Source organism: Vigna umbellata, chromosome 1 (assembly GCF_029865625.1).
Source record: "Vigna umbellata cultivar VRB3 chromosome 1, Vumbellata_1.0, whole genome shotgun sequence".
NCBI classification, from domain to species: Eukaryota; Viridiplantae; Streptophyta; class Magnoliopsida; order Fabales; family Fabaceae; genus Vigna; species Vigna umbellata.
The window spans coordinates 19,316,450-19,329,035 of NC_142165.1; the positions used below are offsets into that span (position 1 = coordinate 19,316,450).

The 12,586-nt window shown below is 29.9% G+C and overlaps 1 protein-coding gene across 1 annotated transcript; it reads right to left on the bottom strand.

Moving 5' to 3' along the window:
• Positions 1–7,996: 7,996 nt before the first annotated feature.
• Positions 7,997–10,116, bottom strand: LOC124839480 (putative GATA transcription factor 22). Its single transcript, XM_047315301.2, has 3 exons — positions 9,834–10,116; positions 8,863–9,225; positions 7,997–8,618 (listed from the first exon to the last, which is right to left on the bottom strand). Exons 1-3 carry the CDS (start codon positions 9,987–9,989, stop codon positions 8,259–8,261), a joined length of 879 nt encoding a protein of 292 aa, XP_047171257.1. The 5' UTR covers positions 9,990–10,116; the 3' UTR covers positions 7,997–8,258.
• Between the last annotated feature and the right edge of the window lie 2,470 nt (positions 10,117–12,586).

Genomic DNA, 12,586 nt, shown 5'->3' on the forward strand with positions numbered 1-12,586 from the left:
CTTTCTACACCTAATTTACTAATTTTTGTTCTATTTGCTTACCCTCTCTCACTCTGTATATTGTGCGAATTATAATTGTTTATTTTGATTTTGAAAGAGGATTCACATGTATAAAAATTATGACTTTGTTTGAAAAAAATTGTAATACATTGAGTGATATTTATGTAACATATTAAATATGTAGGGCAAATTTTTTGAACATGCAAAACCTATTATTACAAAAGATAAGGCTTTTCCATTGTTGGAGTTATTTTTTTTTTTTTACTGGGGGCGATAAGTGACTTTGATTGAATCTTTCAATTTTTTTAGCCTGTCATTGATGTAATTCTATTTGAAAGATTGTTAAAACTGACAATGACTAATAACAGTGTTTGTACTTTTTTTTTTTGAAATAAATTTTCTTATTGCCTTTGATTTACTTATTTTTAATGGTTGAATAAATAGACAAACGTTAAGGCAATGATTGAGATGTTTGTATTCTCAAATAGTTAATTATTGATCTTTGAGGGGTTAATAGTCCAATTAAGCATGACTCACTATTTCCTCCAAAGCTTTTAAAACAATTTAAATCAGTCATGAATGAATGCTAATTCTGATATGTTATTTTATTTTGTAATTTTATTGAATTTCACAAAATTAAAGAGTGGATAAAATAATTAGTTATGATATATAAAATTAAAGATATATAAAATTACATTAAGTAGATATATACAATTAAAATCATGTTTAGGATTTCTAATAAAATTTACTTAACTTCTAAAGTTTAGATTGTAATTACTTTTTAAGAGTTATATTTGTATGATGAGAATTAGAAGAAATTAATAAGTATAAGATTTTTTTTTTTTACAAATGAAAGCCGGATGCATGGGTATTAAACTAGAAAGTGTTATATTTGATTGCACAAATGATTGGAATTGGTGAGACAATTATCTTCATTTAGAAAATGATTTTATAATAATACTTCTTGCAAGATATTTTGAAAACTCATCGTGTTTTGAGAAATTTATGTGAATGTGATTTTCCCCATGTACTATTCTTATCCTCCTTCAATATGGTTTAAAAGTGATTGATAAAACACTTCATAACATTAGAGAGGGTGAATATGTTAAATCATCAAATTGAATTCTAAAATTTAAAGAACAAGTTAATGATGGGAACATAAGTATAAGCATTGGTTTGTGATGGTTAGACATATTATCTTTATCTTATTTTTATCTTTTATCTTTAGTTAGTTTGTTGTTATTTCTTATTTGTATTTTGGAGTTAGTCCATATTTTTTTATAATAAATATAGTACTCTAGGTGTATATTCAACATAAGAAAAATTAGACTCATACATAGTTTTCAGTATATTCAACATGATATCAGAGCCTAAGGTCCTTTTGAGGAAAAAATTTATGTTGTCTTTGTCACTACACCCACCGCTGTTGGCGGTGACGCCATCTACCGCTGTCGGCGGTATCATCGTCTACTGTTGTCGTCTACTGTAGCCACTACATACCAGAGTTTTAGTTTCGACCGACGATCACACGATTTTGATTGTCTCGGCCAAGCGACCATCATGTCGTTAACAATGCTTTCATTACGCGCTTCCAACGCCTTTTGAAGTTGTGGATCTTCTCCTTTTTCCGTCATGCGTGGTGGCATGTGTCGTCTCCTTTCAGGCAACAATTTAGAGCACCAAGGTCACTCTTCTTCCTCTTTCAGGTTCGTCATGCGTGGTTGCACTCCATCTCCTCTCAAGCAGCTATTTAACATTGATGTTACTTTTTTTCCTCTTTCAGGTACCTTGATTGAAGAATCTTGGATTCTTAAGGTTTCTCAATTGTTCATCAATGACTTCTTCCGTTGCTGTTTTTTCTGATCTCCCTTTTGTCACCATTGCGTTTGACCCGTCTAGAGCTGTCAAAACGGATAACCCGGCCCAACTCAACCCGACCCACCACGAGTTGGTCACTTAGTGAACCAACCCAACCCGGCTCATTTATTAGCGAGCCAGAAAATTTTGAACCCGACCCAACCCATCACGAGTTGGTGGGTTAAACGGGTTGACTGATTAGCTCACTTAACTTTTTTTCACTCTCTTTTTCTGAGATTCTTATAACATGTTACTTTGATCGATCAAATTGAAACAATAATAATTAGACCAATTGATATAAAAGAAAATGAAACAAAAGAACTCTATTGTTATATATTCTAAGCTATCAAGCATAAAATTTTGCCAATTTAGTTTAATGACACATACACAACCGTTTGACTAAGAAACTACATATAGTCGTTAATAAAAATATATAGTAGAGGGGAACTTTTGGATAGATAACAGCACAACGCAGCACGAAAAGCTCTATTGCAAAGTAAATGTTGTGTGTTTTGAATAATTAATTTAATTAATTTGATTTCAATAAAAAAAATAGGTGGGTTGGTGAGCCAATCCGGCTCACCACGGGTTCAACCTGGGTGAGCCGAATTCTTAGCGAGCTGGGTCAAAATTGGCTCGCATCAAAATTTTCACATTTTTTTCCATCACAACCCGGCTCAAACCCGTGGTGAGCCGGGTTGGATCACGGGTTTCAACCCATTTTGACAGCACTAGACCCGTCCATATATGCATTTTCTCCCATGGCAAAGATGATTTTTAGTTTATTTATAGCCATGATGACTCTTCAACAATGACCTCTTTACCCACTAGATGTAGGGTTGGGCATAATTTACTAAATTGAACTAAACTACAGTTAACTGTACTATATTATACTTACTAAAACTGAACTAGTTTTTACTAAAAACTAATTAACTTGTTTTATAGTTCAAGTTAAACAAACTGAACTTTAATAATTTTAGTGCAATTAACTGGGGTTAACTGTATGTCTTTCTCCATAAGGTTTTTTTCTTTCAAGGTCAAAGATTTTATGCCGTCATCGCTGCCCTCTTCCTCCCTGCCAACACATCCAAGAAATCCCTCTTCGTGACACGTTTCCGAATCATGCGGTCGAAAATATCATGCAACCTGATGTATGAAACCGCCACATGTCCCTTGACGCCCTACAAATCAAATGGCTTCAGCAAAGGAAAGTAGTATGAGAGGTTAACCCTCCATGCGTCCTCCATGATCCTCCACACCAGCTCCTTAAACTCCCCTGCACTCTCGAACTTCGGATCTACCAAATTCTCTGAAAACACCATGTTCGATACTAGATTCAACATCGTCGCGAATGCCAGATTTCCAATTGGAACACCTTTTCCATTCGAACATTGCTTTCTAAGGTGCTCAACAAGTTATACGAGACTTTGTGTCATGTTTTCATCTGCAGGTTCCTGTGAAATCAGTTAGTGAATTTCAGGATTTGTACTCCACTGTATGTTTTAGCTTGAAGGGAGTTTGAAATCAATTAGTATATTATGTCTCAACCAATTTTAAGTGCAGTATACTTATGGAATAATTTATGTCATTTTCTTTGTATTATAAAGGGAGCTTGAAACTCACTATTGCCCTCAAAACTGCAATCATGTTCCCTGGAATAGTTTCTGCCATTTTCTTTGTATTAAATGCTCTAATATGGGGACGAAAAATGGTCTGGAGTAGTGCCATTTGGAACAATGTTTATTCACTGAACTGCACAATAAATAGTTAACTAAACTGTGAATTAAAAAACAATTTATTAAACTGAACTGCAGTGTAACTGCACTAAAAATTAGTTCAGTTCAGTTACTCTGAACCATATGTCAGTTCAGTTACTCTGAACCATATTTTAGTTCAGTGCAGTTTTCCTGAACTGGTTTATAGTTAACTATAAACTTCCATAGTGCAGTGAACTGTGGTGCAGTTTGCCCACCCCTAACTAGATGTCAATAATGCATTTCACAACTTCAATTTGCAAGAAGAGATTTACATGGAGCAACGTCCCAGATTTGTTGTTCATGAAGAGTCTTTTGGGTTGATATTTCGTCTTCTATGATGTCTTCGCAAATCATTAACAATTTGGTATTACTTGAGTGAAAAAGGAGATATTTTCACTAAGTTTTTATTGATTATATTAGTAACAAGCTTGCTACATACGATTTGTATGCACAAGCTTGAGGGAGAGTGTTAGATATATTATCTTTATCTTATCTTTATCTTTTATATTTAGTTAGTTAGTTATTATTTCTTATTTGTATTTTGGACTTAGCCCATATTTCTTCTATTATAAATAGAGTACTCTATGTGTATATTCAACACAAGGGAGATTTATCCCACACATAATTTTCACTATATTCAATCGTGATTATATGTAACTATAAAATGAATATCACTTCATAATATTAGAGAAACTGTTAAATATGATAAATCATCAAATTGAAGAATTCTAAAATTTAAAGAAAAAGTTAATGATAGAGATATAAGTATGAGCATTGGTTTTTTATTATATTGGAGACATAATAATAAGAGCATTGGTTTGTGATTATATGTGACTATAAAATGAATATTCTAAAAGTGATATGTAAAGATTGTCATCCATCTTCCAAGCAATGATAATGATAGGCGAGAAAAAATGTGTCAATTCCTATAATCATTTGGTGAGATCACTAAAATGATTTGTTTTATCTTATCTCACTTCAAACTTGTATTTTATGCAATTTTGGAAAATTTAGGTTATCATAATAGATAATTTGTTGAATGAATATGTCATTTTAAAAGAAATGACTTGAAATACTAAAAATAAGTTTAAAAAATATTAGAAAGAGTATAGTATTTGATTAGCTTTTGAAGTTGGTCTTAACCCACATTTAAATGTGATTTTATGAAGTATTGGTATAAAAAATGGATCTTTTGATATATAAAGATAAATTAGAGAGTGATAAAAAAATTAAAGAGTTTGTTTGGGAAACATGTAAACAAATTTTTAATCCCTAATGTTTTATTTTCCAATTACTTAATAAATTCATCTTGATGTCTCAATCAAGTACCAAGGGACTTTGTCATTATTTATTATTGTGTTTTGATAATTAATATAAAATGTGTTGCAAAATTTTAAAATGTATGTAATATTCAAAATTTGTTGTTGACAAATAGATGTTTATTATTCAATATTTGACATCATAGTTAATTTTTAGTGAATGCATACCATTACTTTTCAAATATAGAAGTCTATTATTTTTCGATGTGTGAAAATGTTAGTTTGTACTCAAAATTAGTTATATAAGTTTTTCCAAAATTCAAATGATAACATTTCTTATATAATAAATTTTAAAAGACTTACATGAAGTTGTACATTATATCTTTTGTCATGAACAAAACAATATTGAAAATATAAAGGTTTCAAATTGAATATTTGTTTTTTTTTAATTCTTTTTTATTACTATTAATTTTTTTCATTGATCATTACATGAATATGAAGATGGGCTTGATTTATGATTATTTTCTTCATTCCTTATAAAAATATAAATTTTCTTCTTTGTATATTGAAACTTGTAATCTAATTATGTTGAACTATATATAATGTGAATATTAACCATTTATATATAATGTGATCAATGACTAAAAGTTAATACCTTTTTCATGTTAATAAAAAAATGTAAAGTCAATATTTTTTACTTAGAAAATAGCTCACAAATTTAGTTTAGTTTGTGAGCATTTTTGTGGATGTTATAATTTTAATAATTATTAATATTAGGATAGCTGGTAAGGTGTATTGAAAATTCAGATAGTTCGGTAGATTGTCTAAATAGTTCAGATAACACCTTATCAAGTTTTGTAGACTTTCGATTGAGCTTCATGTATCGAACTATCCTAATACCTTATCCAACTATTCAAATATCTTGCTAACTTGGAAAACAATACATGTGTCTTACCGACCTTATTGGGTTGGAGATGTTGCACACCGTTTGCCACCGAGCTAACTTGCCAACCTTACTGGATTGGGGACGTGACACAACATTTGTCACCAAGCACTCTTGCAGAATTGGAACACAATACACGTGTCTTGAACGAGTTTGAGATGTGACAAGCAATTTGCCACATTGGAAAAAAAACTAACAACTTTGGTCATTGGGAAATAAATCAATGACTTTCTAAAAAGAGAGGGACAAAAAAGGATCAAAGCTCGAAAGAGAAACAAAAATAAAAAACACGTGATATTTTAAGGATAAAAACATATTTAATCCATTTTTTTATGAATGCATATTTTCATATCATAAATATTCCTCTTCATCTCATGCTAGCAATGAAATTTCAATACTATACAAGACATTCCTTTATGGTTTAAAACAAACTAGGCGTCAATGGTACACTAAACTATTTGATTTTCTTTACAAAATCAATATAAATGTTCTGTCTGCTGACACTTCTCTTTTCTTTAACATGATCATAACTTTACCATCCCTATCCTTGTTTATGTGTATGACATAATTCTGGCAGGGAGCAACAATATTGAGATAAAACACATCACTAATCTTCTCGACATCAACTAAATCTGGTTGGTCTCATATACTTTCTTGGCATTGAGGTGGCTCGCAACAACATTGGTATCCACATTTGCCAATGAAAGTATACTTTGAATCTTCTCCTTAAGACTGAAATGCTCGATTGTTCTCCTGCCATCACATATAGTCCACTCAACTCGTTCTTCCACCCCTTTCTATCAACTGTCTAAATGATGATGATTCTTATATTCATTTAGTATAAGTATAAATATTAGTATTACTTGATTATTTAAATTTGATTATGAATGTACGTAATTATCATGTCTCTGTGTTTCCTTATTCAATTCAATTTTTTCATTTTAAATTATTAAGTTATTAGATAATCTAATGAACTTATACTAACTTTTATTTTTTTTAACTTATTTTTAAGTACATATTTAATCTTTTCTATTTTTTTATATAATTATTTTATCTTCAATTGTTATTTATTTGATATTTATAGAATTATAATTTCGCTGTGATTTTTGTTTTTTACAAAAAAATATTAAATTAATATTTATAATAGTAAAAGAACACACAAACACAAATAAAATATATAATCACATAAAGATAAAAAATGTATACTCGTTAAATATAATAATAAAAATAAAAATCTTCAGAAATAAAATAACCAAACTCGTATCCGTCATCCCATTAGATAATCACTGGACACCATCCTCTTTGATGCAAATACTCTATGGCCAATTCCAACTGGGACTGACATTTTGTGAATCCTCGACAAAAATAATAAATGAGACCCATTTATACTTTGTATATATATAATTTACATAAATAAGAATCACACAGTTTTACTAAAAATGGTATATTCCATTACATTAAACTAATAACATTTTGTAGTAAATTTTAAAATTATATTGTTCAGTTAATATGCTGCGATTGCAATACCTGTCGTTTGTTTCTTTAACACGTGAATTCAAGCTACAATATCAAACCAAAGTATTTTTTATTTGTATTTTTGGATGCAGAGAATATCAAACTAGTTAACTACAAATATCTTATAAAACAAATTTATACATGTCCACCATTTTGTCGTTATTTCCCTATTAAATCCCACTTATCACATGCTTTTCTTTCTTCTCTTATTATCTTCTGTACATAAATTCTCATAAAAACTTTATCATATCAATAATACATATTTGTTTGTAGTATATTTTCAAAAGACACTAATTTGTTTTGAAATTATTTCTGGTTTGAGAAATCATTTTTTATTACGGTAATTTAATACATTAAAACGTATTAATCCTCTTTAAATCGTTTTTTTTTTGTTATCGCTTATTTTAATTACAACTGATTAATATATTTAAATTGTATTAAGTGGGTTGCTTGCTTCCAAACAGTTATCGTTTTATAGATATGTGATGAGAATTGTGTAAAATTTTACATATGTATATGGATGAGAAAAGATATTTTAATACAGTTTTTTTAAAATAATATTTAAACATAACATACGTATGTTTTTTATTGATTTATTATTTATTTGTTATTATGTTTTATAAATTTAATAAAAAATAACACATAAAATTTGTTAATACACAATATGAAGAATTTTTTTTATCTGTGATTTTGTTTTCTCCAATAGTAGCACTAATCATATCACTAACACAAACTTTCACGGATCAATGATCACAGATGTAGTTAAGTAGCCGACAATACTTTGGTTCTGCTGCAAATGCACCAGCTCGATTTCACAGCTCAAAAGTCACAACCAGACAAAAGAAATTACGAGATGCTTCTATATAAAAGTGAAAAAACAAAACCAAATGGCAAAAATATCTAACTAGACATAGACATAGTTAATTATCAGTGGACAAAACCACAGGATAACTCCATTAGAAGCATTGCTGCCTCAGCTACTTCATCCCGTGGAAAAACTTTCTGTTGGAAAGATGAGTTTTTACTGCTCAAACTTATGGCAAAATCCTTGAAATATTCAATCTTTCTCAGCCCTTCAGATGAGCCTGCAGAAGCAGCAGTAGTAGTAGTAGTGGACTTGTACTTGTTCTTGAACTGTGCAAAATGGTTTGCACGAGACTTTTTCTCCTTGTTGTACACTCTGGTCTTTGCACATACTGAGTTTATGGGAGTAACCAAACCATTTGAAGCTTCAGCCATTGCCCTTCTTGCCTTCCTCTGTCTAATTCCACAGGCATTGCAAAGCGACTGCACCACCAAAATCTTGCATGTTAATATAAATTCTAGTTGCTTCTGAATGAATGAACTTTACAATCATCATTCATTTGTTTATCTTGATGATATATATACACTTTGTCCAATAGAATTTAAACTCAGTTTTAATGCTTAACACAGACAAAGTTCATGTGTGATAGGGTAGTACTGTCTAAGGTTTTTTGCAGTGTTATACTATTGAAAGAAAAGAGGGTTTGTTAGAAAGGAAAAGATTAACCTTAGGACCCTTAGGGCCACTCCTCCAAAGTGGGGTAGTGCTTGTGTTACAGTCCGAACAAACCCTAGTGGTGCTACTGCTGCTGTTGCGAGGGCTTCTTTGGCTGTATCTGCTTTCTTGCCCTTGTGGATTCAATCTGTCAGAGGTTGGACTCATGCTCCTTCTCATCATCTTTTTCATTAACCTCATCTTTGAAGACATCCATTTCCCAGACCCATCACTGTGTTTTATGTCTTCTTCGTCCATTCTGTACGACCCTAAATTACCCTCATTTCTGCTGCTAATTGGATCAACCGTAACTGGCTCAGGTGAATTCAGATTATTGCTTGATGATCCATCATGCAATATTACCATCTTCTCATCCTAACAGTCAAGATCAACATATATGTTAGATCTATACCCAGGTGAAAAAATAAGCTTAGAAATGATACTGATGTTTTTTTCACTTTCCAGAGCTAAGTGAAAGAAAAAGAGAGACACAAAGATGATAGATAATATGATAGCCATGAAGAAAAAAATGAAAAGAGAAAGAAAACTGAAAATGAATCAATGGAATTAATGCATGAGAGTGAAATCAAAACTCTACTGTTTCTGTAATCAGATTACCAACAAGAAGAATAAATTTGACCTAGTGTAAAGAGAGACAAATGATTAATCAATCAAGATGATGAAATTAATCAAGGCAAACATATATGCAGTAAAATTAGGTTAAGTAACCTACTAAGAATTTTTTTTCTTAAAGCAAAAGTAATATTAGTTTTTCCTGTTAATTAATTAAAGACACAAGTGTTGCTTAGCAAGCTAATATTTCTCTGATGGATAGATATATATGATAAAGCTAAAACATCCAAGAAGGGGGAAGGGTGTGATTTAATGGTAAAGAAGTTAAAGTAATGAAAAATCTTGATGAAATAAATATGCAGAACATATGAAAAGGGATTGAATATGAATATGAATATGATATGTTATACCTGTTGATAACTTTGTGTGAAGCCTCCAATTTGTATGGTTTTCCTTGGATCAAAGATGTTGAAGAAGGTAGGGCAATCCTGATTATTAGAAGAAATGAAGATTTGGGTTTGAGGTTGTAAGGAAGGAGGTGGTGGGTGGAGGGAATAAGGAGTCATGGATATGGAGAGAAAGAGAGAGAGAAAGTGTGATGTGAAGTATGAAAAAGTAATGGACAGTGGAGAGTACAGAGGGATAGGGAAGGAAGAAGAAGAAGTGAGAAATGAATGAGAAAGAGAGTTATCATAGGGTGGTAGGGTTCTTATAAACGGAAGGAGAGGCTAAAAAGAGAAGAGTTGTCTGCTGCAAGGCATTCACGTGATTACTTTCATATACAAAACAAAATACATTAACAAGAGACAAGACAGTGTTACTACTCCAGAATTCCTCCTCTAGTACGACAAATTCAACCATTTCTGCAGTTTTTCTGTCCTCCTGTCAAATTATATATTAATAAATATTATTTTATGCTTTTTTCAAGAAAAATTATCAAAAATAAGAAGCGACTGCAACTATGTGTTTTTCAACCAGATTAAATATGGAGATAATATATAGGAATGAAACATCACTCCAAATTAAGTGATTAATTAAAATTTTCTTTGATATCACTTCCAACCTATAAAACACTGATATAATAGATTTATGAATTTTGTTTGGTTATATTATTTTTAACTGTCTTTAGATGAATCCAAGTTCAAAATCTAATTATACAATCTGAGTCACTGTCGTTCCCACTTGCAATTTTGTTGTCTGACTTGCCTTTTAAGAGACCTTGGCCTTTCGGTGGTTATTCCATGAGTTATTCGTAGACCCTGTAAATCTCAAAATAAACATGCATGGTCCCTGCCACGATGATGATGATGATGATAATGAACCTAAAGTTTCAAATAATGTTGAGAATGATGAAGGGTTTTGAAATACTTCCAATTAATAATCACTCTTTTTCTCCTTTAATTACTTTCTTGTGGCCTCCCAAACCAACATCCACAACTTGTTTTACTGTTTAAAGCTTCCGAAAACCATTGTTAATGTTGTGATTCAGTGCTAATAACTAAGGTAAATATTCTCTCTTTTTTTTTCTTTCGACGAAGATGCATAGTTTCTTCTATAATCATCAACAAACTACTCAATATTCAACTTAGCCTCACGATTTTTTTTAATAAATTAGATGAACAACATTTGAAAATTAGTAAAACATGTGTCACGCCAACTAAAATGTTATGACCTAAATTGATTTGAATAATTTTTTGTCCAGTTCTTTTGTCAAGATAGATTTGAAGAAAAAGTATAAATTTGAACGGATTTAAAGACAATTTTTCTTAAAAGAGATTTGAAAATGAAAGTGGAAGAATTTAGGATAAAGTTTGTAAAAGTTTTGTGAGTTATTTGACTCATGATAAAATAATCATTTAATAGATTTAAATATAATATTACTATTTTATTCTTATAATTAAAATTAATATATTATTATTGTTATTATTATAATAGTAATTATTATTATGATTACTTTTATAAAAGTAATTATGATGATTATTATTATTATTATTATAATATATTACTATTATTATTATTATTATTATTATTATTATTATTATTATTATATCACATCTATACACATAATGCATTATAAAAGTAAAAAATCGATTCTCATAGTTTGGAATTTGTTTTCCATTCATGAAATTGGTTTCGTCTTATGAAATAGATTCCGTCATCATAAAATCGATTCACATATAACACAAAGCACTCCAAAAGCCATGAGAGTTTAGTAATGTGATATTGCATACACAATAAATCAGCATGAATCTCTTCATTTAATCTCTAACTCATTTCTTCTTTCACAAATATTCTTAAATCCGTTGAAGTGAACACGCACAATTAACAAAAAATTTATCCTCTAATCTTCTTTAATAGTGTATCGTTCTATGAGTACACAGTTTAAATAAACTTAAGATAGACTAATAATTTAATAATTTAATAATTACATTTAAAAAAATAAAGTAATATTACTTTTAAAACATGTAATGTATTATAATTTATATTTATTTATATATCAATGATTATATCTAAAATTCAAATTCAATAAAAATGACTTAAATTTGCATCACCTATTCCGGAAGTAAAGAAATATAATTTTAAGAACGAGTAAGAAACAATAAACAATTATAGTATCTACTTCACAAAACTTTATTTTGAATAAAGAACAAATTAGAATATTGCAATGATCACTATGAGTATATCTAATACTAGTGTTAACATTAATCCATCTAAGAATCTCATTCTATATCTTAGAGTGAAACAATCGCGTTTAGAAAAAGATTGAGAATCTATAATATTCATCCACTAAAAGTCAATGTTGATATTTTTACAAAACTCTTAATGAAAGAAAGATTGATACATTTACGAAAGCTATTGATTAGAAATTTATTAAAGAATTATTAATTATGAGATGTCATCCCATGCATCATTATATAACATAGAGGGTCTAAGTGTAGACCATGTGGGAATGTATCATAATGATTGTCTTATAAAGAAGGTGGAAATTTTGTGAGCATTGAGATGCAATTTATAAAAGAATGAGATTATTAAATAGAAGAAGGTCAACTACAAAAAAAGTTACATATCAAGGTCGAGATTTTGAAACAAATATGAACCTTTTTCTATTATTGACAAAATGGGGGAGAATTTTAAAACTTTTGAATTTACTTTGATTCTACTT